The sequence below is a fragment of the Musa acuminata genome, chromosome BXJ1-11 (assembly GCF_036884655.1).
Source record: "Musa acuminata AAA Group cultivar baxijiao chromosome BXJ1-11, Cavendish_Baxijiao_AAA, whole genome shotgun sequence".
Taxonomy (NCBI): domain Eukaryota; kingdom Viridiplantae; phylum Streptophyta; class Magnoliopsida; order Zingiberales; family Musaceae; genus Musa; species Musa acuminata.
Window position 1 is genome coordinate 15,791,459 of NC_088337.1, and position 21,926 is coordinate 15,813,384.

The 21,926-nt window shown below is 37.0% G+C and overlaps 1 protein-coding gene across 1 annotated transcript in view; it reads left to right on the plus strand.

Moving 5' to 3' along the window:
- The window catches only part of LOC103973315 (uncharacterized), a 35,889-nt gene extending 16,007 nt beyond the window's left edge, over nt 1-19,882 (plus strand). The window contains exons 8-12 of the mRNA XM_065089889.1: nt 12,021-12,103; nt 14,808-14,886; nt 14,980-15,331; nt 18,019-18,610; nt 19,355-19,882. Of these exons, the coding sequence (XP_064945961.1) occupies nt 12,021-12,103; nt 14,808-14,886; nt 14,980-15,331; nt 18,019-18,610; nt 19,355-19,493 (1,245 nt within the window). The 3' untranslated portion in view covers nt 19,494-19,882. The remainder of the gene's footprint in view (nt 1-12,020; nt 12,104-14,807; nt 14,887-14,979; nt 15,332-18,018; nt 18,611-19,354) is intronic.
- Nucleotides 19,883-21,926: the final 2,044 nt, after the last annotated feature.

Here is a 21,926-nt window from a genome sequence, read left to right on the forward strand (position 1 = left end):
TCAGGATCGGCAGCAGGTTAGGGTTGGGTAAGGGTTAGGGTTGGGGTTATATCGGTTTAGTTGGTTTGATTGAACCAACTAACAACCGAACCAGGACCAAACCAGACCTAAAATTCTGGTTCGGTCGCCTTGGTTTACCCAGGCGCTCGCCCGAAGCGCCCAGCGCCTGGGCTCGGGCGAGCGCCCAGGCGGCGCCTGGGCTCGGGTGAGCGCCCAGGCAGCGCCTATTTGAAGCGCGCCGCCTAGGACATTAGCGAGGCGCTCGGGCCTCGCCTCGCCTCGCTCGAGCGCCTAAGCGAGCGCCCGAGCGCCTAGGCGAGCGCCCGAGCGCCTTTTTCAATCACTGGGAGTGTCCCCAACATTTAATGTGGTTGATTTAAGTCCTTATCATAATCATGTTAATGAAACAAACGAGGAGTTGAGGGCAAGTCTTTTTTAATTAGTGGAGATTGATATGGGAGTGCTTCATTTGCAACAATAAGCTCTTGTTGACCTTGCTGATATTATGGCTCACTTAAATATGATAACTCATGAGCATATTCCTTAGACAAAATTAAAGCTGTTTCAAGGTACTTTTCTTTATGACCAAGGAATGCATTATAAGAGTTAGTTACCAATTGTAAAACACTGAATTTCGTAATTCCCTATGTATGAAGGGTTGTTTCATGCATTAGTACTTATTTTGGTGTTTTAGGGTTAGAAAGAAGTTTAGAAAACTAATGCTATTGGCAGAAACTTTCTTGGAGTCCTCTTTTAAGCTTTGTATCTCTTGGATGCTTCCTTGAGTGGTGAGTCTTTTGTTTTCAGTTCTGTATCTTTGTATATTATTCTTGGGGTGGTGAACATTTTGTATCCCTTTATGATTTTAAATTTGATGGTGAGCTATTTTTTGATTTTATTAAAGTATTATTATGAGTTCGTTCATTTTTTATCTGAAAAACTTATTCCAGTAAATACAACTATACTATCAGATTTCTTTCAAAATTCATTCTACATTACACCTCCCTCCCCCCCCCCCCCCCCCTCCGCGCATTAGTGACCCAACCTACAATGCCATAGGTATGCATTGTTCACCTCATCTCGCTTCATTTTTAACACATTTACATTCGTAACATGTGGAGCATCATCTAATATGAATAAAGTATTATTTAATGTTCTTTTACCGATGATCTCATCATCTAGGATCAATAAACAACCATTGTTTTAAAAAACTAATATATATCCATTATTTGTCAAACAAGAACTGGAAATGATGTTTCTGATAATTGAAGGAATAAAATAGCAAGCATCTAATGCTAAAAGAGCTCCACCAGGCAACTATAGGGTGACCTCCCTAATGGCAACAACGACAACCTTTGCGCTATTTCCTATCCTGAGGTCCACCTCGTCTTTCGCCAATCTCCTAGGCCTTGCCAAAACCTGCAACGAATTGCAGATATGAGATGCACTGCCAATATCCAATACCCATGCACTATCATAATTTTCTGACAAATGAAGATCAATCATGAATATACCTGAAGCTTCTTCAAATTTTTGTTTCACCTTTTCTGCAAGGTACTCTCCTCTTCCGGTACTCGTTTTTGCCATAGTGGAAGCATTGGTCTTTGTCCTTTGTTGGGTCCTTCTCAGCAACCTTTGGTTTGCTCTTGCCCTTGTCCTCTTAAGGGACTTCTCTACCTTCCTTTTCTTTTTGGTTTCAGCAGTATAGAGAACTGGCTTCTCTTTCCTTGATGGTGCTCTTAGCCTTCCTCAACATATTGAGAAGTTCAGGAAGAGTCACCTCAAGCTTGTCCATTTTAAAATTCATAATGAACTATGAAAAGGAATTTAGGAGGGACTGAAGTACAAAATCCAAATATAGGTTATTCTCTATGATCATTCCTAGCCACGTGAGTTTTTCTATCCACTCAATCATTTTAAGGACATGGTTCTGAACCAATGTCCCCTTAGTCATCTTGGCACGGAATAGACTCTTGGATATCTCATATCGCTGAGTCCTTCCCTATTCCTGAAACAATTTGTGAAGATGTAGGAGAATAGATCTGGTATCTATCTTTTTATGCTACCTTTGTAACTCGAGAGTCATAGAGCCCAACATGTAACACTGAGCAAGAGTGGAGTCGTTTATGTACTTCACGTAGCGAGCGATCTCATCCTCACTTGCCCCTTCCTCGGATGTGGGCATTACTGTGTCAAGGACATACTCGATTTTCTCTGTTGTAAGAACGATTTTTAGGTTGCGAAGCCAATCCGTGTAGTTTGGACTAGTGAGGCGGTTGACATCAAGTATGCCGCGTAAGGGATTTAAAAACGATATTTTTCTGAAAAATAAAAATGCAATAGAAAAGTAAATAACATGTATATTTGGATTTTGAAAAAATAATTAAGATATTATCTTTTATCTTAATCTATTCCCACTATTTTTTTGCGAAATACATAACTCCCTCCGATATGTGAATTGAAAATCTACAGTAGATTTTTATTAGGGATTGAGATCCAATCGACGCCTTAGTATAACGTTGAGGGACTCAATTAATCACACAGCCCAAATGGTAGGTAACTCTTGCCAATCACAACTCCTTATGATTCTCATCCTATTCGGCCTCTAAACCATCATGGCCTTAAGGGACTCGACCAACCATGATGCTTGGTTAAGTCAGCACTATCATTACAAGATGAGTCTGATTCGATGGTATGCCCTCGAGGGACTCAACCAAACATACTATGTTCTCAGGTCATCGGTGACATTTCAATGTTGTAAGCAAGATCTCAAATCCTAATATATATGAGCCTCGAGGGACTTAACCAACTCGGCCTACGTCAAAAAGTGATTTTCGCTTATAATGATGGAAGGTCACGTGGGTCCTGCAGTAATAGTTTCACCTGCGGGCATCTTTGGTCGCACTTTAGGATTCTGCCGTCGGCGACCTTTACATCGAACTTGCTGCAACCTTCGATATGGAGCGCCATCCGAGCAATAACCTTACTGTTTAAGAAGTTATTAGTGCTGCCCGTGTCGATGAGAACAGTGATCGGTTGTTGTTTGAGAAGGCCTCCACCTTTCATCGTTTGCGGGTTTGAGTAGCCGGCTAGCGCATGTACCATAAAGTCGGTCGGTTGTGGCTCTTCTTCCGTATCTTCTTCATGTTCAAAGCTCTCTTTTGGATGTTCAATGACCTCGTCTTCTACTGGTTCAATCACAAGAAGTCTCCTTTTTGTACAGCGATGCTCGCGGCTCTATGGCTTGTCGCAATGCCAACATAACCCCTTCGCAAATCGCTCTCGAAGAGGTTCAATGGTTCAATCGCTCCAGGCTTCATGGAGCGACCCTAGTCCTCCGGGCTTCATGGTTCAATCGCTCCTCTTGAAGTCGTGCAAAAGAGATGGCTGCCATAAGTGTGTTCGGTTGTCGCGCTTTAACTTCTCCCCGGATCTCCGACTTCAAGCCCTCAATGAAGGTCCCCAATAGTTATTTTTCAGACCAATCACGAGTTTGATTAGATAACCTTTCAAACTTGGTTTGGTACTCCTGAATGGTAGAGGTTTGTCGGATCTTTGCTAGTTGTCCGTCAATGTTCTTGTAATCGGTTGGTCTGAAGCGGATCAACAGTCTTTCTTTGAATTGTCACAATGAGAGGACTCCATGAGCGTGTTCGAACCAGTCAAACCACTATATAGCATCCCCTTCAAGATGTATTGCTGCAATTTCTACCATAGATGCATCCGCGGTTTTGTGGTACCGAAAATATCGCTCCACCCGCGAGATCCAACCAATCGGGTCTCCTTCTTCCCATCTAGGGAAGTCCACCCTCATGTGTGGATAGTGGAGATCGGTCAGAGAGCCTTCCCTCTCTTGGAAGTTATCTCTTCGGGCTTGGTGTGATTGGTTAGAGCTCTCCCCTTGATATGATTTTTTCGGGCTTGGTGGTCGACCCAAATTGAGTCGGTAAAGAGAGTCTGAATCTTATCCTTCATTCGCGTCTCGAAGGCTTTAAATTTAGCATTGATTGCTTCTTCCGATGCTATAGTATACGCTTCCAAATCTGTAATGTTAAGATCTCTCTTTTGTTGTTGGGTTAAAGGCATGTATCGGTTGAGAGAAGTGGTGGTCGAAAGGGTTGGTGGATTGGTGGATGTAGGCTGCGGTTTTAGGCTTTTTTTTTGGCTGTTTTGGGTGCAATTTGAGGGTGTGGTTTGGTGGAGTTTTAGGGCTGTGATGGTAGTGGATGAAGGTTAGGAAAAAAGTTTTAGATTTGTGGTAGATGGCAGCAAAGGTTTGATAGAAATCAGTGGAAGTTGCTGTAGATAGGTGTTGTCTTGTATGAGCAGAATTATCGTCGAGGAAACACCGGTTTCTCGATGAAATTTCTAACAAAATCTGAGAGATTTGAGGAGGGAATTTGACAGCAAAATCTCAGTTTAGATAACAGTAATGATGACAAATTTAATCAAGAAAATTTCGGCAGTATAACAGCAAGGAGATTGGTGCAAGTTGCGATAGCAGAATTCTCGTCGAAAAATTCCAGCGGTTTGCAACGAAAATTTGTAGCAAAACAAGAACGGTTTTAGAGATGAATTCCTTAATATATCAATCTTAGATGGAAGCCAAGAAGATCTATGAAGCGTATAAGAAATTTCGTTCAAGAAGGAAAGCAAATAGATCGGTTAAAAGCAACAATATACGGCTGAAATTTTCTGCAGCAATCCTTCGTTCGCTAACTTTTACGACGAAAGGAGTTCGCAGCATGGGATAGATAAAAATACTTCTTCTTGGTATTTTGAATGAAAAATTATAGCAGCAAAAGGTATTGGTGATAGGAGAATACTAGATCTCTGATACAATTGGAGGTGACGACAATAGATTGAGTAGATCTAGGTAGAAGATGACGGTCAAGATGGCAACATCAAGAGTAATTGTGGGAATTGCTTGGCTTGCGGTGGGCGGCAGAGGTGGTAGCAAAAACAGCAAGATCGCTACTCTGATATCAGATGATAGAACCCTAGAAGAATTCTATATAGATCGAGTAGATCTAGGTAGAAGATGACGGTCAAGATGGCAGCATCAAGAGTAATTGTGGGAATTGCTTGGCTGGCGGAGGGCGGCAGAGGTGGTAGCAAAAGCAGCAAGATCGCTACTCTGATATCAGATGATAGAACCCTAGAAGAATTCTATATAGATTGAGTAGATCTAGGTAGAAGATGACGGTCAAGATGGCAACATCAAGAGTAATTGTGGGAATTGCTTGGCTGGCGGTGGGCGGCAGAGGTGGTAGCAAAAGCAGCAAGATCGCTACTCTGATATCAGATGATAGAACCCTAGAAGAATTCTATATAGATTGATCTTTGAGGGAGATCACTCCTTGGAACGCTATAGGGGTTCCACCCTCTTAGAAGTCGGCCAAATGGCTTCAATTGTACATAGATCTTATTCCCAAAGAGATGGAAGCTATATGCTTATATAGGGCTCCAAACCCTAGCCTTAGGGGCTGCTTCCTAAGTGAATTACCCCTTTTGCCCATAACCATAACCAACCAACCCAGTAAAAGGGGGCGGCGGTTAGGAAGCCCAAAGGCCCAAATATAAACCCTAGCCACTCTTCTTTATAGGATAGAGGCGGCTAGGTGAGGTTTATTACAATCTCACAGGGTTTTATTAGCTGCTTCTTGGTTGAGTAGGACCCAACCCTGCTAGGGTCCTATCAGGATCCCAGTCCGTGGATGAAGGAGATCTCGCATTCTCCTATCTAGCGGTGATCCACACGGCGGATGAAGCGACAACGTACTTCCTCTTGCGACGTGTTCTTTTCTCGCTTTCGCGCACCACCATCACGCAGTAGGGTAAATCCTTCTTGCTGCCCTCTCACACCAAACAGGGGGCAGCCCTATTGCTAACCCTAATGGATCCTGCCCTATTGGGTATTGGATCTCCATCCAATTATCCTAACATATTGGATACTTGATCTCCATCCAATTAGCCTTAGCTTAATGAAAATTGGATCTCTATTCAAGTTTTCACTCTAAGCTCTTATTGGGTCCCGCCCAACGGATCCAATAAAATAGGGACTTATTGGATATCACATATCTAATCTTCTATTTGTCGCATCATCTACCATATGTGTGTGACCTTTTAGGCCTAATACCGAGCTGGTCATAAGTTGTACCTGTCAGAACTCCTTCTGACACAATGAATTATTATCCCATAATAATTCACTCAACTCATCGACTATGGACGTATTAAGCCACTACATTATAGTCCCCAAACGGTATAGGGGGATTTAATCCATTGGACATGTCTACTCTTAGTTACTGTGCATTTATAATCCCTTATCCATCTAAAATCTCAGAGACTGTATACCGAGCATGGTGTTGTCAGGCCCATATAGAATCTACTTGAGTCTCATTCTAATCAGATTTTCCCGGAGAACTCTTCTCTCAATCCGATTGACCCTGGCTAGGGATATGCTTGAGCGAGAACACACGCGACATTCCTCTCATGATATCGAGATCGGATGATCCTCTATTGACACTCAATTGCTCTCGTAAGGTTGGTTACCACTCTCGATGACTAACTAGGTTAGATTTGGAACTTCCAGACCTATAAGTCTGGTATCAAAGAGTGGAGTACTTATGCAGGGCATCCTTGGTGTCTCAAGTCTAAGGACCAGACACACAATTGGGATCACGGAACCGTTGTCTGACAATGTGGTTATTAATTATCAGTATTCTGTGAGCGGATCATTCAGTGAATTCATTCTCTAATGAGCACCTGCATTATATTCTTGGTATCTCTACACAAGCAGCTATGAGACCAGTTGCCTCCATCATATGGATGGGTATATAGTACACCGGTCTGTCTGACTATCTTGATGCCCCTCTCGAGTAACCTATGACCAATAATCTTTAGAGTCTTTGTTTATAGGCGAATTGGTCTCATTATTATGATTTGATCATGATCCAATTTCTATTGCAAAGATCGAAGGACATCATAATATATTTATCATCCAATATAAAGAGCGTATCACATATGCCATCACTCACGTGATTGGCTTGCAGGACACCTGTAACTAGCACCTTTGTTACGAGAGAAAGCCATTTTTCGTTTCTGGTTGGCCTCAAAATGCAGTTACAGTGGTGCATATGGCATAGGAAGGTCACGTTTGATGGTGTATGGAGGAGGCAAAGCAATCGATGGTGTTTGGCGGAGGAATGAATGACGACGTAGGGTTTCTCTTTGGTGATGGTTATAGATAAACTTGGTGATCGATTGTACCTTTGCCATTGTCTTCTGATGGATTATTGATAAACTTATTGTAGCTCATCAATGTCTTTCATCATGAGATCCATACAATGTGTTACACACTTAAAGTTCAAAAAAGTTCCCTCTGCAATCCATCAATTGCAAACCAACCTTATTGAAATTTGCCCTATTATCAATAACAATTTGGATAATATATTGTGAGCCAATCTCCTTTACCTTAGTATCCATTAGGTACTTTACATAGTTTACATCTTGAATTTTGTTTCATGCATTAATGGACTTATAAATGACCCTCTTTCTATTGCAGTATACTAAGAAGTTGATAATGCTTATTCTGGTGGGTTTGGTTTAACTATCACACATCAATGTCACCTCATATAGGTCTCCTTGCTTCTTTAAGGATTTTATCGCATCTCTCAATTCTACCATCTTCGAGATGTATTTCCTTCGGCGCAGGAGGTTGGATGCCCTTACCAACCTTTTGAATTGACAATACCATGCTTTGCTAGTATGAACCTTTGGCTGTATGGATTGGAATTCTGTGAAAGTTAAACCACTTGGCAAAGAATTTGCCAATATTATTCTTTTCTTTGTATATGCATCATCAATCATTGTCTGTTTTGTTAACTGTGGTGGATAAACCTCCGGATCCATATTGACAATATCAAGTCTCATAAACCACCTTACCTCATGTTATCGATCCTACACATTTGAGGAGGAGGAACTGACTTATGTTGCTCAACTAAGGAGGAATTGGTTGCTTTATGATGGCAATCTTGCCCAGTCCCAGTCCCACTGCCACTATCATGCTTTCATTTCAAGTTCCATGTTTCCATTGTGAGTCTTTTGTTCGATGTCTCGTGGCCTCATTAATGTGATGATGCTCCAATGAAGCATAAATGCTAGTCACAAGTTTTGTGTCGACATCATTGCTGTGACCCTTATGTTGATTAGCCTGACCTTGCTTCCAAAACTACCGATTTCGGTTCAATCGTATTTGGAATCGAAACCAGCCAGTTCTAGGCAGTTCAGTTCTGGTTCAGGAACTAGCAGTTTTGGAATTGATTCTGAACTAGAACAACCTATTTTATTATATTATTATTTTTTAAATTTCTTGAAAACAGTCCTTCAATTAGCTGTTTATTTAACTATTGGAATGGCAAATTCACCATTTACATGGCATTTAGTTTTTTTTAAAATTTTTCTAGGCTTGCTTGGAATCGAACCAAAATTGTCGGTTCTGATTCCAAATCCAATTTATGGGGATCAGAATTGAACTGAATCACCTCGGCTCTGGTTCGATTAAAAAACCATCGAAATGTTGTCCCTGTTTGGTTTTAGTTCTGAATCGGTTCGATTCCAATTTGGTGTTAGCTCGAATCAAACCGAGGCCAAGGCTAATATTGATCATATACTAGACCCTGTATGGCACACCTATATTGTTCTTGTTCGACCTGCTTACCTGGAGCATTCGTCTTTTTCTATTCCATATTTGCTTGAAATTTTAATTTTAGTGCATTTTGCGACATCGTGATGATATCTGTTGGCTATATGTTACTTCATACGGTCACTCCTCTACGCCGGTCAATGTAGTTACAATGAATACACTACCAATGATGACTATTCTATAAACTATGAGCATTTTCCTACAAAAATGTCAACATAATAATATCCTGTGATTAAGACTAAATTATGGCTAATGACCCCTAATTGGGTCTAAAAGTAAGAAAATGATACTAATTGGCTCTAGTTAGACTTTAATCATATTAAATACAAGAAAAGAGCCTTAATCAACTTATTATGAATTCATAATGAACCAATTAAAAACATTGCGATTAAGCCTAAATTATGTTAATAATCCCTAATTATGTCCAAAAGTAAGAAAATGACATTAATTGACTTTAATTAGACTTTAATCATATTAAATATAAAGAAAAGACTCTTAATCAACTTATAAATTTATAATGAATCAACTAGTAACAAGTTGTAATTGAGCCTAAATAATGACCCCTAATTATTTCTAAACTTAAGAGAAAGATAATCACCTTTAACAACCTGAGTTCAGGCAAAATTAACACACCAATTTAGGTCTAAAAGTAAGGTAGTGGACCTATTTGACCTACTCTTAAGGGAAATACACTAGTCACCCTTAATTATTTATAATTATGAAAATAATAATAATCTGATTACATCAAATGATAACTAAAATATAGAAAAGAAAGAGCATAAATACCTTTAATTGAAGAAAATTTTTACCCAATCCCAAATTTGAATCCATCAAAATAAGGAGCTTGATTTGCACTGATCATTGATTAGGATGTTTAATCAAGTCAAAGTGAGAAAAAGAGTGAACGAGGGGAGTGAAAGTGGGGGAGGGGAGGGGAGGGAGGGAATTTTAAACAGGTAGAACCAACCATGGTCCACTGGTCAATTTGATCCTTGGACCTTGATTTGATTAGCTTGGATTGGTACAATCAAAATTCGACCATTAGCAATCAATATAGGTCGGTAAGGAGTGTATCGTCCAATCCGGTCAAAATCCAACCAATCAATATAAGTCAGTAATGGTTTAGTTTGGATGGTAAAAAGGGTGTATTGGGCATGTGTTTCACCTGAAACAGTGATCTGCGTGTCAATCATCAAGCCGTCCGATATGTATCACTAATTTTGTTTCGTTTCGGGCAATACAACAAACATTGCTATTATGTGTAGTGTATATTAACTATTTGGAATTTTTTCTTGTTTAATTTAAACATTCTCATTCTCAAGAACCTTCTCTTGTTGCATCAAGGGTTGATTCACTTAACACACTCCATGTGGCCTCATCTAACTTGAACCATGGGCTTAGATATGAATTATTATTATTTTTTTGTAAGTGAATTGAATTGGCAGGGGCATCATATGGCAATTGAACACCACTTGAACTCGGAACTCCATCTTGGTAGATTAAGGACTAACCCCATTATTTACAATACATTTTTCTAGTTGGTTTGTATTCTTCATTGACTATAACATTGATTATGTTTAATGTGATTATTCAAACAATAAAATTCTTGACTCAATGTTATTAGTCAAGAATTATTATTGTTTGAATAATGACATTAAACATAATCAATGTTATAGTCAAGAATTATTATTATTTTTTTGTAAGTGAATTGAATTGGCAGGGGCATCATATGGCAATTGAACACCACTTGAACTTGAACTCCATCTTGGTAGATTAAGGACTAACCCCATTATTTACAATATTATTTTCTAGTTGGTTTGTATTGTTCATTATAACATTGCTTATGTTTAATGTCATTATTCAAACAATAAAATTCTTGACTCAATGTTATTAGTAGCACTTAGGCGAAGTGTGCCCCTATCACCTCAAATATGTTTAGGTGAGACACCTTTGCTTGGGCACCATCTAGGCAAGTGCCTTAGGTCGGGCGTTGAGCGTCTCGCATGTAATAGGCTCGGCCACCACTTCTTCATCGCCATAAGTTAGTGGCACCTAACCGAGTGACCTTATTGAGTGTGTTACCCTCCTCCACCCCCGGAGTCTCCACCACTTTGTCTCCTCTATCCTCTCTATCAAGGTATGCAATATCATACCGTACCGGAGTTTCGACATTCGCTCGGTATGGTACGATATTGTATCCGAGCGGTATACTGTTCGGTATATATATATATATATATATATATATATATATATATATATATATATATATATATAATTCGATGACGTCGCCAATGTCGCCTCTCTTCTCTCAGGCGCTTGGCGATGTCTCCTCGTTTATATATATATATAAATATAAATTAATAAATATATATTTATATATAAAATAATATATATATATATATTTTTTTTATAAAAGGCGACATCGCCTCATTTATATATATATATATATATATATATTTATATATAAAATATTTTTATAAAAGGCGACGTCGCCTTTTCCTTCTCCCATGCGGGGCAACATCGTCGAGGCGACGTGATGTCATCGAGTTTATATATATATATATATATATAAGATTATTGATATTTATATATAAATATTCTTATAAAAGGCGACGTCGTTGATAAAGACGACACGACGCCGCCTTTTATAAAAATATAAATAAATAAATAAATAAAAAATATATATATATAGTTCGTTCTGTCCGGTAAGGGGTGGTCCGTGTACTGGCCAACTGACGGACTGGTACGTACCGCCCGTACCGGGCAGTATTATTCGAAATTGTATACCTTGCTCTCTATCTTACGATCCATCTACATTTCCTCTCCTTTGGCACTATTTGTCTCTTTTGTCGTTGTCCTCTCCATCTGCATGATAAGAGGGGTCTTCTTTTACAATATTGAGGGGTCTCAACCTCAAGTTTTACACCGTACCATAGTATACCTCAAATAACTGAGACACCATACCATTCAGCACGAATTATTCTATGATTGAGAGGGGTCTTCTTTTACAATGTGATGCATTTATTTCAAGTTTTACCACGTGATAAAGATAATTTTGGAATGTGATATAGTGGAATGGTAACTATCAAATTGACTCATCTATTGAGGGAAATTCATCAAAATTTGTCGGTATCATTCATGAAACACAATTGATGAGGTGCTGTCTGTACACATCCACAGGCACCTATGTCTCCATCCACATCATAATGTTTTTTCTTGGTATTCCATTGCTAATATTCTTCACAAACCATTATTTTAACCAAAGTTTCTTTTTATTGTTAATTTTTTTTATGTATTCATTGTCATGTTCTTACAGGTCTATAGAGATTCTGAAACAACACCCATGGTTTGCTGTGATGTTTGTGAAAGATGGGTCCACTGCCTATGTGATGGCATCAGGTTGTTGTCAGCATATTCTTGTTGCTTACTTAGGAAGATCAATGTTCGATTTCTTGTTTTTTTATTTCTTTTGAACTTTGATTATGCAACATGATCTAAGTTTATATTTACCTGCACAGATTACATTCTTTTTCACATGCCATATTGTGATTTTGTTAAAAAAAAAATTAAATTAAGGCCTTTGACAGTTTTCTTATTACTGTGATGAGTGCCACTTTGATATTATCGTGTTTATATTGACAAAATGGTCAAGAATAATGACTGTTTGAAAATGAGGATTTATTAATAGGACCCTTTTATATAATTCATTTATTTTGTAAAACTCCTCACATTATTCCTATTTTCATTTTTCCCATAAAAAAATGTTTTTGAAGCAATGGAGACCCCTGCTGTCCATATCTGTGAGTCAAGTTAACTTCAATATTATTTTTGTTACTCAAAATTCAAAATTCACTTAATGGAAACTCTCATATTCAGCATTAAACGTCCACAGAAACATATCAAAGGAACACACTGGCAACAATAGATCCTCCATGGCTCCAACAACTCCATCCAAGTTTGGCTACATATGAAATCAATTCATTGTAGTTGTTAGTGGGTGAACATTTTTACTATTTTTATGGACTGGTGTGACTATCCAATTTTTCATGGTTTGATGCCCTAACAAACAACAAAAACTGGTTTTAGGAAGAAAAAAAAAAGAAACTACAATCTTTATTAACAATAAGAATTGCTACTTTTTTCTGGGATTACTTGATAAAATTCACAGAAATGAAAATAAAACAGTTATGGTGATAAGAGTTTCAAGTTATATATATATATATTTTAATGTCTGTTCTTCCCCAAATCTAGATCTGGTGATGCAGCTTGGTGGCACCTTTATGGGACATCCTTCATCTGCACTTTGTCGAAGTCAGCACACCACCCAGCTTGGCAGAACTCATTCTACATGGATCCTCTTCCTTGTTTGCCCCCACATTCTGGCACTCTTGTATAAGCTTGCCATCAATGGAAAGGAGTTAATCCTACTCCCTGATTACTACAACCATTTTAGGTATGATATCTTGTACCACCACCAGTTCACGACTACGAACCATCACAAACTGAGCTCAGTGTAGAAAATATGAAGGGAAGAATAAGAGAGAGAATTACACATAATGAACACCAAGATTTTTCATGGTTTGGTCAATTGGCCTGTGCATGAGCAAGTAGACAGCTTTTTTAAGACAGAAAATGTTACAAGCCTGCCCCGATATAAGTGACTCTCACCAGAGTAATCCTTGCCAAAACCTCTCAAACACAAGATGCATTAGACATAAAATAGATATTCTTTGCTTAAGCATCAATTATATATGGCATGTCCTGACATATGCCAACAAATTGCTTCACAATTCCCTTGGTCTGCAAGAACTGAATTAATAGAGAGGTCCCGTCATGAGTACTTTGGGGCTGAGCAAATGCAAGAAGCAACTTACATGAGTTGGTCAATTGGTCTGTGCGTGATAAAGAAGACAGCTTTCCTACGATGGAAATGTTACAAGCCACCCTGATATAAGTGACCAATTTGGTTATATCTTGCTTCAGTACGGGCTTATGTGAACAAGGAAGATTAAGTTTTCAAGCATCTCCTTATAAACATGTTGATTCCTGAAGAATAGTGATTCATCTTCCACTGGGTGATGCTTTATTGGTTCTATATAACCTTCCACTTGGAATAGGAGGCCTGGTGCACTGCTACCTGACAGAGGAAGATTGATATGTGTTTGCAGCAGCGCCTGCACTAGAATTAACCGTTAAGCATGCAGTGAATCTGAATGCTTGTATGAGTGCAATGACTAGAACATTTGATAGCAGCTGATTATGAATTAGAAAACTTATCAAGTATGGAAGAAGGTGATGTTGTAATGAACTCTGGTATATACACCTTATTATGAAATATGACATGAAGTTCGACATTGATGTTAGCAATTGTCCTAACCATTTATTAGTTGTCACATAGTTGTTATATACAAACAACTTGAACTAGATGCTATCAAACAATTACACTATGAAAGGAGATGACTTTGGAGATGTATTCTTCAGTAGTTGAATAATCAAATTAATGCGTCATGCACTTCTTTCTTAATGTTACAGGATTCAAACAATATGTTAAGTGGCATAGTTGCTCATTTTTTGGGCAGTCTTCCATTTGTTCTTTTTTTATACTTTCTACTTATCTAGACACTTATCTAGGAGAATCTTGCATATCTTAGATGACAATCAATATTATAAGTTTTTGCATGTGATGATTAATCTTTATTTTGATGGTAAATCTACAGCTCTGTGCATGCTTGAATTTGATTTGGCTTTGTAATTTTGTCCACATCCATTGGTGGTTTGAATATGGAGCCTTCTCTGCATAGACTTCTGTTTTATAGCTGATTTCATATTCGTAAGGATCATGTGGTTGTTTTTTAAAATTTCAAAGTTCTAATAGAGAAACTTATTGTCTCATTAGGTCTTTCTAATAGTTCTAGATCAACAGTTCAATTTCTCTTTTTATCCAACCAAATATTTATATATTTTACAAATTCCTGTTGCTAGAATAATCTAACTACAGACTCTACTTTGTTAGAAATAGTTCTCTTCTTTCCTAAGATCAATTGAAGGCATCCTTGTATCATTTCTCATTTTATCATTTTTTGCCCCCCCTCACATCACACAGTGATGAAAAATATCAGCAGTTCCAAGCAGATCAAAACCTACAATATAAATGTGCTGCATGCCGTGGCGATTGCTACCAGGTGTCATTTGCTGTTTTGGTAGAATGTTGGATATCTTTTTCACATGATGTGATTTGGTAAATCAATATTCCTGACCATACTCTTGATGATCAGGTCGAGGATATAGATGATGCTGTTCGAGAACTTTGGAAGAGGAAAGATATTGCTGACAATGATTTGATTGCAAGTTTGAGGGCTGCTGCAGGGTTACCATCTCATGAAGTGACATATTCAATCTCTCCCTATTCGGGTGATGAGCAAAGTGGTCCAATCATACTTAAGAATGATAATAACAAGCCCCTGAAGTTTTCACTCAAAGGGATTAGTGATAAATCTTCAGAATATGGGAATACCACCTCAAACAAGAAGCAAGTGAAAAAGAAAGGGTACTGGATCAAGTTGGTTGGTAAAACAGAAGAGGCATATCCTGAACTTGACAAACAGGATGAAACAAGATCATTAGAGTGTAGGTATAGAGATCAGAACATTGATGAAATGACCACTTTCAGACCTGATGGCCCAGATATACTTTCATCTTCTACAGCTAGAGACCCTAATGGTAATGGTGTGAAATCCTGCACAAATCAGCTTGGTACTTTTGACCAAAGCATGGCCAAGGAACCAGCAAGCAGTAATGCTGATATGATACCAAAAGTCAAAATAAAAAGTAGTAAGTTGCAGGGTTTGCATTTTAAAGAATGTGCAGATAAAAGTGCAAACAAGATTGAAAGTTTGAAACTACAAGAAGTACCAAACTAGTTATACATATTGGTTCAATAAACAGAAATGCATCCAACTCTCCAAAATCTGAAACTTCCAGCTGTCATAAGGATCAAGATTTGGTCAATTGCTTTGGTATTCACTTTTTTTTTGTTTTAACTTTTCATCAGTTGCCTTGGTTTATGTTGAGTATTTAACTTGAAATCACTAAGATAATATGTTGATGTTATCTTGTATTGTTTGGTTAATGTTGTTTCAATATGATGACATTATGATATGGTTCAAGTTGTTTTACTCTATTTCAAGTAATATGGTGGAAATTATTGCCTTGTATGTATGGTATGTAGATGCAATTATGCATTGCAGCATGTCAATATTTTTATTTTTAAAATATAATCTCTTGTAGAATGGAGCATCACAGATGAATATCTGTAAAGGAAGATGCTTGTTTTCTGTGTTTCTGTGATTGTTGATATATTTGTTTGTATGCCTTATGTGTAATCAAAAGCTTAAATACTTTTAACCTTTACTTTCACTTTTTAAAAGCACCATATATATTTTTGATGGGCAAGTATGTATATTTGGGACTAGAGGCAATAGAATTGCTTTTCTGTTAGGATATGTAATTCTTACCAGCAGGTTAGAAAGACATGGATACAATGGCTAGATTGTAGAAGCTTTGATTAGTTTTCTGGTGAAAAGGATCATGTTTTTGATCTTAAATAACACTTATGCTTCCTTTGACTTTCTTTTAAGTTAATGTGAAACTGAAGCCTGTCAACCCTGCTAATATGGCCGTTGCAAGTATTGGATATGCTTTACATCATGTGACATCTTCATTGATTTCTCACTGATTATCATATCTATCTATTGGGATGAAAATAACTTTAAATTGGTGAAATTAAAATTGTGTGTTCTTTATTGGCCCATTGTTTTTGTTGGTGCCATATGAGCTTCCTCATAGTAAATGTTCATTTCCCCATCTTGATTTTTTCATTTTAAGGAGCTACCTGTACTTGATTGTACTTGGTCGCATCTATCATAATCCTTCTTAAACTTTACATGCTTTTAACCATAGTAAATTTTCATTTCCCCATCTTGAATTTTTCATTCTAAGGAGCTACCTGTACTTGATTGTACTTGGTCGCATCTATCATAATCCTTTACTTTCACTTTTTTAAAGCACCATATATATTTTTGATGGGCAAGTATGTATATTTGGGACTAGAGGCAATAGAATTGCTTTTCTGTTAGGATATGTAATTCTTGCTAGCAGGTTAGAAAGACATGGATACAATGGCTAGATTGTAGAAGCTTTGATTAGTTTTCTGGTGAAAAGGATCATGTTTTTGATCTTAAATAACACTTATGCTTCCTTTGACTTTCTTTTAAGTTAATGTGAAACTGAAGCCTGTCAACCCTCTGCTAATATGGCTGTTACAAGTGTTGGATATGCTTGACATCATGTGACATCTTCATTGATTTCTCACTGATTATCATATCTATCCATTGGGATGAAAATAACTTTAAATTGGTGAAATTAAAATTATGTGTGTTCTTTATTGGCCCATTGTTTTTGTTGGTGCCATCTGAGCTTCCTCATAGTAAATGTTCATTTCCCCATCTTGATTTTTTCATTCTAAGAAGCTACCATAGGTCTTCATCGAATATGATTAAATTATATTTTAAATAGTTTTCCCTTTCTTATCTCCTATTGGAGTTACATCTAGCTGTTCGTGGATAAAATTATCTTTATTCAATTTTTTGTAGTAAGACTACTCATCTGTTTCAACATTCTCATCTTGATTACATTGAGTAATATATATATATATATATATTCCTTTTACTATCCAACTTGTTATGATTTAAAAAAAAATAATTAAGGACACTGGTTTTCATAGTTGATGTTCCTCTTTACTTTAACCATTTTGTTTTTACGCTATGAACAATATCATCATCTATGATTAGTAAATTCGTCCATCACTATTATGAAACAGTAAGACTTATAGTTATCAAGTAACTTACTAGGTACCTCCAATCATGCCCCAATGCTAATAGCTACTCTAACATATGTATCTGCTGTTAGGTTGGTATACTGCTCTGTATACCACTACCATACTGGTCCTGTGTGGTGTCAAACTAGTATCCAACCAAGCCTGCCTCGAAGATGTGCTGCTACTTCTAGGCTTACCATAATGTGCTAGAATATCATAGTCTGATTTTACAAGCAAATGTCAGAAGATCTGATTTTTTTACTAGTTTTTAGATGTTTTGGGCTTGGTATTATGATTTGTGCATTCTCTTAGCTTAATCTGTAGTGCTTCTGTTTGCTCTATCAAGTGTGATCTTGAGTTTCTGCTATAGTGTTTTTCGTAAGAAGCCTCTACTTATCCAGTACAGTAGAACAATAACAAAATTATCTTATTTTTTCAGGTGCCAAAATGGTTAATGCAAATGTGATGAGAACTCCAAAGCATGGAGTTAAAGAAAAAACAAAAGTAAAGATTGGAAAAGTTTATGTGAAGCCCCAGAAAAGTAATGGTAATGTGACTGATGAATGTGACCTTAATGCTACAGATTTATCAGTTGAGAGGATGAACGAGGCAAACTTTGCAGCAGAAAATGATACAACCGAAAGGAGCAACAAGGTTTGCCAGAAAAAGCATTCTGCAGATATATATGTTAAGCCACAGAGAGACAGCAGTGAGATGTCACCCTCAGATTTTACCTCCAGTTCCTCCAAAGACCTGAAGACTTCGCTGAAGCTAAAATTTAAGAATCCATGTTTTGAGCAGAAAAGCTCATGGGCTCCTCATGGAGAGGAAGACAACACTGTTAAGGGGCAGAGATCAAAGAGAAAGAGACCTTCAACTGAGAAAATGGGTGGATGGCAGGATGATAGATCATCAAAGTTGCATCTGGAGAATCTTATTGATGAGGCAATGGATGCAAATTGGATATTGCAGAAGTTGGGCAAGGATGCAATTGGGAAGAGAGTTGAAGTCCAACCAACAAATAGTTCTTGGTTAGTATTTGGCTCCAAGCTTGCATCTAATATCTAACTCGTAATGTTGCAGAAATTGAGAATTATATGGTTATTTGATATATTAGTTTCTAGCTTCGTGGTAATCTAAGAATCAGTTTTACAAATAAATGGCTGTATACTAGCTTGGTGGAAGTAGTAGGCCTTTTTTTTGTTTACATGGGGAAGATTCACTGACTTCAGACTTTGGCAGACTGCTGATATGCATTTCTTTCTAATTTTGTTTTCTTAAGTGACTCTTTTTACTGTTCTTTTAGTTAACCCTTATGTAGAATCATAGGTTGCTCTTTGTAACAACGTGGTTCATGGATTTTATTTGTTTATGTGGATTTTTTTGGGGAAAAGAGAGAGATGTATCACTTCAAAGGATTGTGTCTAAGACAGTTGGCTCTGATTTCATTGGAGCCCAAGAAAGCCAAAAAAATCCATAGGAGAGTATGTATTCTTGTTGATGTTAGGCTGTCTCTCCAGCTTTACTGGTCACTGTCATTTTAATTGTTAAAGCAACAGCCTAGTTATGGATGGAACCTTTTGGAGATGTACTTTCTACTTGGGCTAGCTGCCCTGCATTCTGGTTCGCTCAATCACTTGCTACCTAAGTTCTTATATATCTGCATGAGAAAGATCTTGGTTTGATCACTATTAATTTGGAAATGGCTAGTGTAATTTGAGTAATTCCCAATTCTAGAACCATGGATTGCTGGATAACTTGTAGACTTTGTGCAGGCATCAAGGAGTGGTTATCGATGTCAACCAAAGCACTTCATCTTTGTCCGTCCATTTGGATGATGGAAGATCTACCCTCTTGGAGCTTGGGAAACAAGGACTTCGGTTTATTTCTCAGAAACAGAGGACAAAATCATGAAGTAGTTGATGTTCCTTGCATTGCTGAATTCTCCAAGGGGAAGTTCACTGCTCACATGCGCCTCCAAACTCGTGGGATTTCAAGCTTTTTAATTTTAGCTCCCCTGATGGAGCTATTCTTGTTTGGGGCTTGTTAGTCTCTGTATTATTGGATAAAAATGCCATGAACTAACATATCAACATTTGCTGAAGGATAGAACGCCCCTGTTATAATTGTAACATTTGTATCATCTATTTCATTCTTTGCTTGAGGAGTCATCCACTCAATTCATCCTTTCAGGTTTGCCTTGAAATCTGATTACATGAGCATGTGTTGGGTAAAAGCCTACAGTTTCATAATTACGGCAAATGAGAGTCAGCTCTCCGTTGATGATCATCCTTTGTTTCTTATTATTGTTATTGTTATTATTTGTTTTTTGATGACTTATCATCATTGGTTGTTAGGAGTGTTCAAATTCATTTAAACCTTAAATCGTAATTGATACGGGGTAATGCGGAATAGATTCTGAAAGAAAGTTAATAGTATAGTTGTATTTACTTGAAGAAGTTTTCTTGGATAGAAAAGGAATAAATTCATGATAATATTTTTATAAAATAAAAAATAGTTCATCATCAAGTTTAAAATCATAAAGGGATACAAGAAGTTCATAGTCTCAAAGATAATAAACAATGATACAGAACTAAAAACAAAATATTCATCACTCAAGGAAGCATCCAAGAGAGAGCTTATGTTAATATCATCAATTCTTAAACTCCTTTATAATCCTAAAATATTAAAATAAGTATTAGTGTATGCAACAATCTTTCACACATAGGGAATTATGAAATTAAGTATTTTATAATTGATAATTAACCTATTTAATGTATTCCTTAGTCATAAAGAAAAGCATAGTAAAACAATTTTAACTATGTTTAAAGAATATGTTTATGAGTTATCATATTTGAATGGGCTGGGTTAAAGGCTATGAGACAACATTGTGGGCTATAGAGAATATCATAGGATCAGCAAGATACACATGAGCTGATTATAGGTACTCCCATGTCAATCTCCCCTAGTTGAAAAAGACTTTACTTAAGTCCTCATTTGTTCCATCAATATGATTTTGATAAGGACTTAAATCAGCTACATTGAATGTTGGGGATACTCCATAATCTTCAAGTAGCTTGATCTTATAAGCATTCTTGCTAATTTTCTTAAGCACCTTGAATGGACCATCAACCTTTAGTTTTAATTTTCTAAATTTGCCTGGTGGAAACCTCTCCCTCCTTAGATGAATTCAGATCAAATCACCTTTGTTAAACTCTAAGTAATTTCTGTGTTTGTTGGCAGCTTGCATGTACCTCTCATTTTGCTTCTCAATGGATGCTTTAACATTCTCATGCAACTTCTTTATTTGCTTAGCCCTCTCAATAGCATCTCCACTAAATTGCTTAGTTATAGAATGAGGGACAAAGTTTAAAGGACCAATAGGATTAGCACCATAAACAGCCTTAAAAAGACTCTTACCAATCTATGATATATTGAACGATTGTAGGCAAACTTAATTTGTGAAAGAATGAGATCCCATTGCTTAATGTTCTTGCCAACATAGCTTCTAAGCAAGTTTCCTAAGTTTTTGTTCGTTATCTCAATTTGCCCATTAGTTTATGGATGATGTGAGCTACTGAAATTCAAAGAAGCACTTAGCTTCCTCCAAAGAGTTATCTAAAAATGACTAAGAAATTTTGAATTTTAATCAGACACTATAGTTCTTGGAATATCATGCAATCTAACAATCTCCTTGAAATACAAATCAATAATATGAGATGCATTATTTGATTTATTACAAGGAACAAAGTGAGACATATTTGAAAATCTATCAATAATGACTATGATAGAATCTTTATTTTTTTGAGTTCTTGGTAGTTCCAAAATAAAATCAAGACTCACTTCCTCCTATTGAGCATCAAGCAGCAATGGAGTGTACAAACCAGAATTTTGATTTCTTATTTTTGTCGAATGACACACTCGACATTGCTTTACATATCTTTCGATATCTCTTAGGCCAACAGAAATTTGATTGAATAAGAGCTAGAGTTTTATCCCTACTAAAATATCCACCCAAAACATCACCATGAGCTTTAACTTGAATTACTTGTCTCAAAGAATAAGATGGAACACATAAGACATTAGCTTAAAAAAGAAAACCATTGAAGATAGAAAATTATTGAAAAGAATATGATTTGTAATTCTGCCATATTAAACCAAAATCCATATCATTCTCATAGAGATGTTTGAATGTCTCAAATCCAAACACTTTGACTTCCATTATTGATAATAAAGAATACTTTCTACTCAATGCATTAGTAACTATATTTTAAACACCAGGTTTGTACTTGATTGTAAAGTTATAAGATTGCAAGAACTCTACCCAAGCTACATGCCTATTGTTTA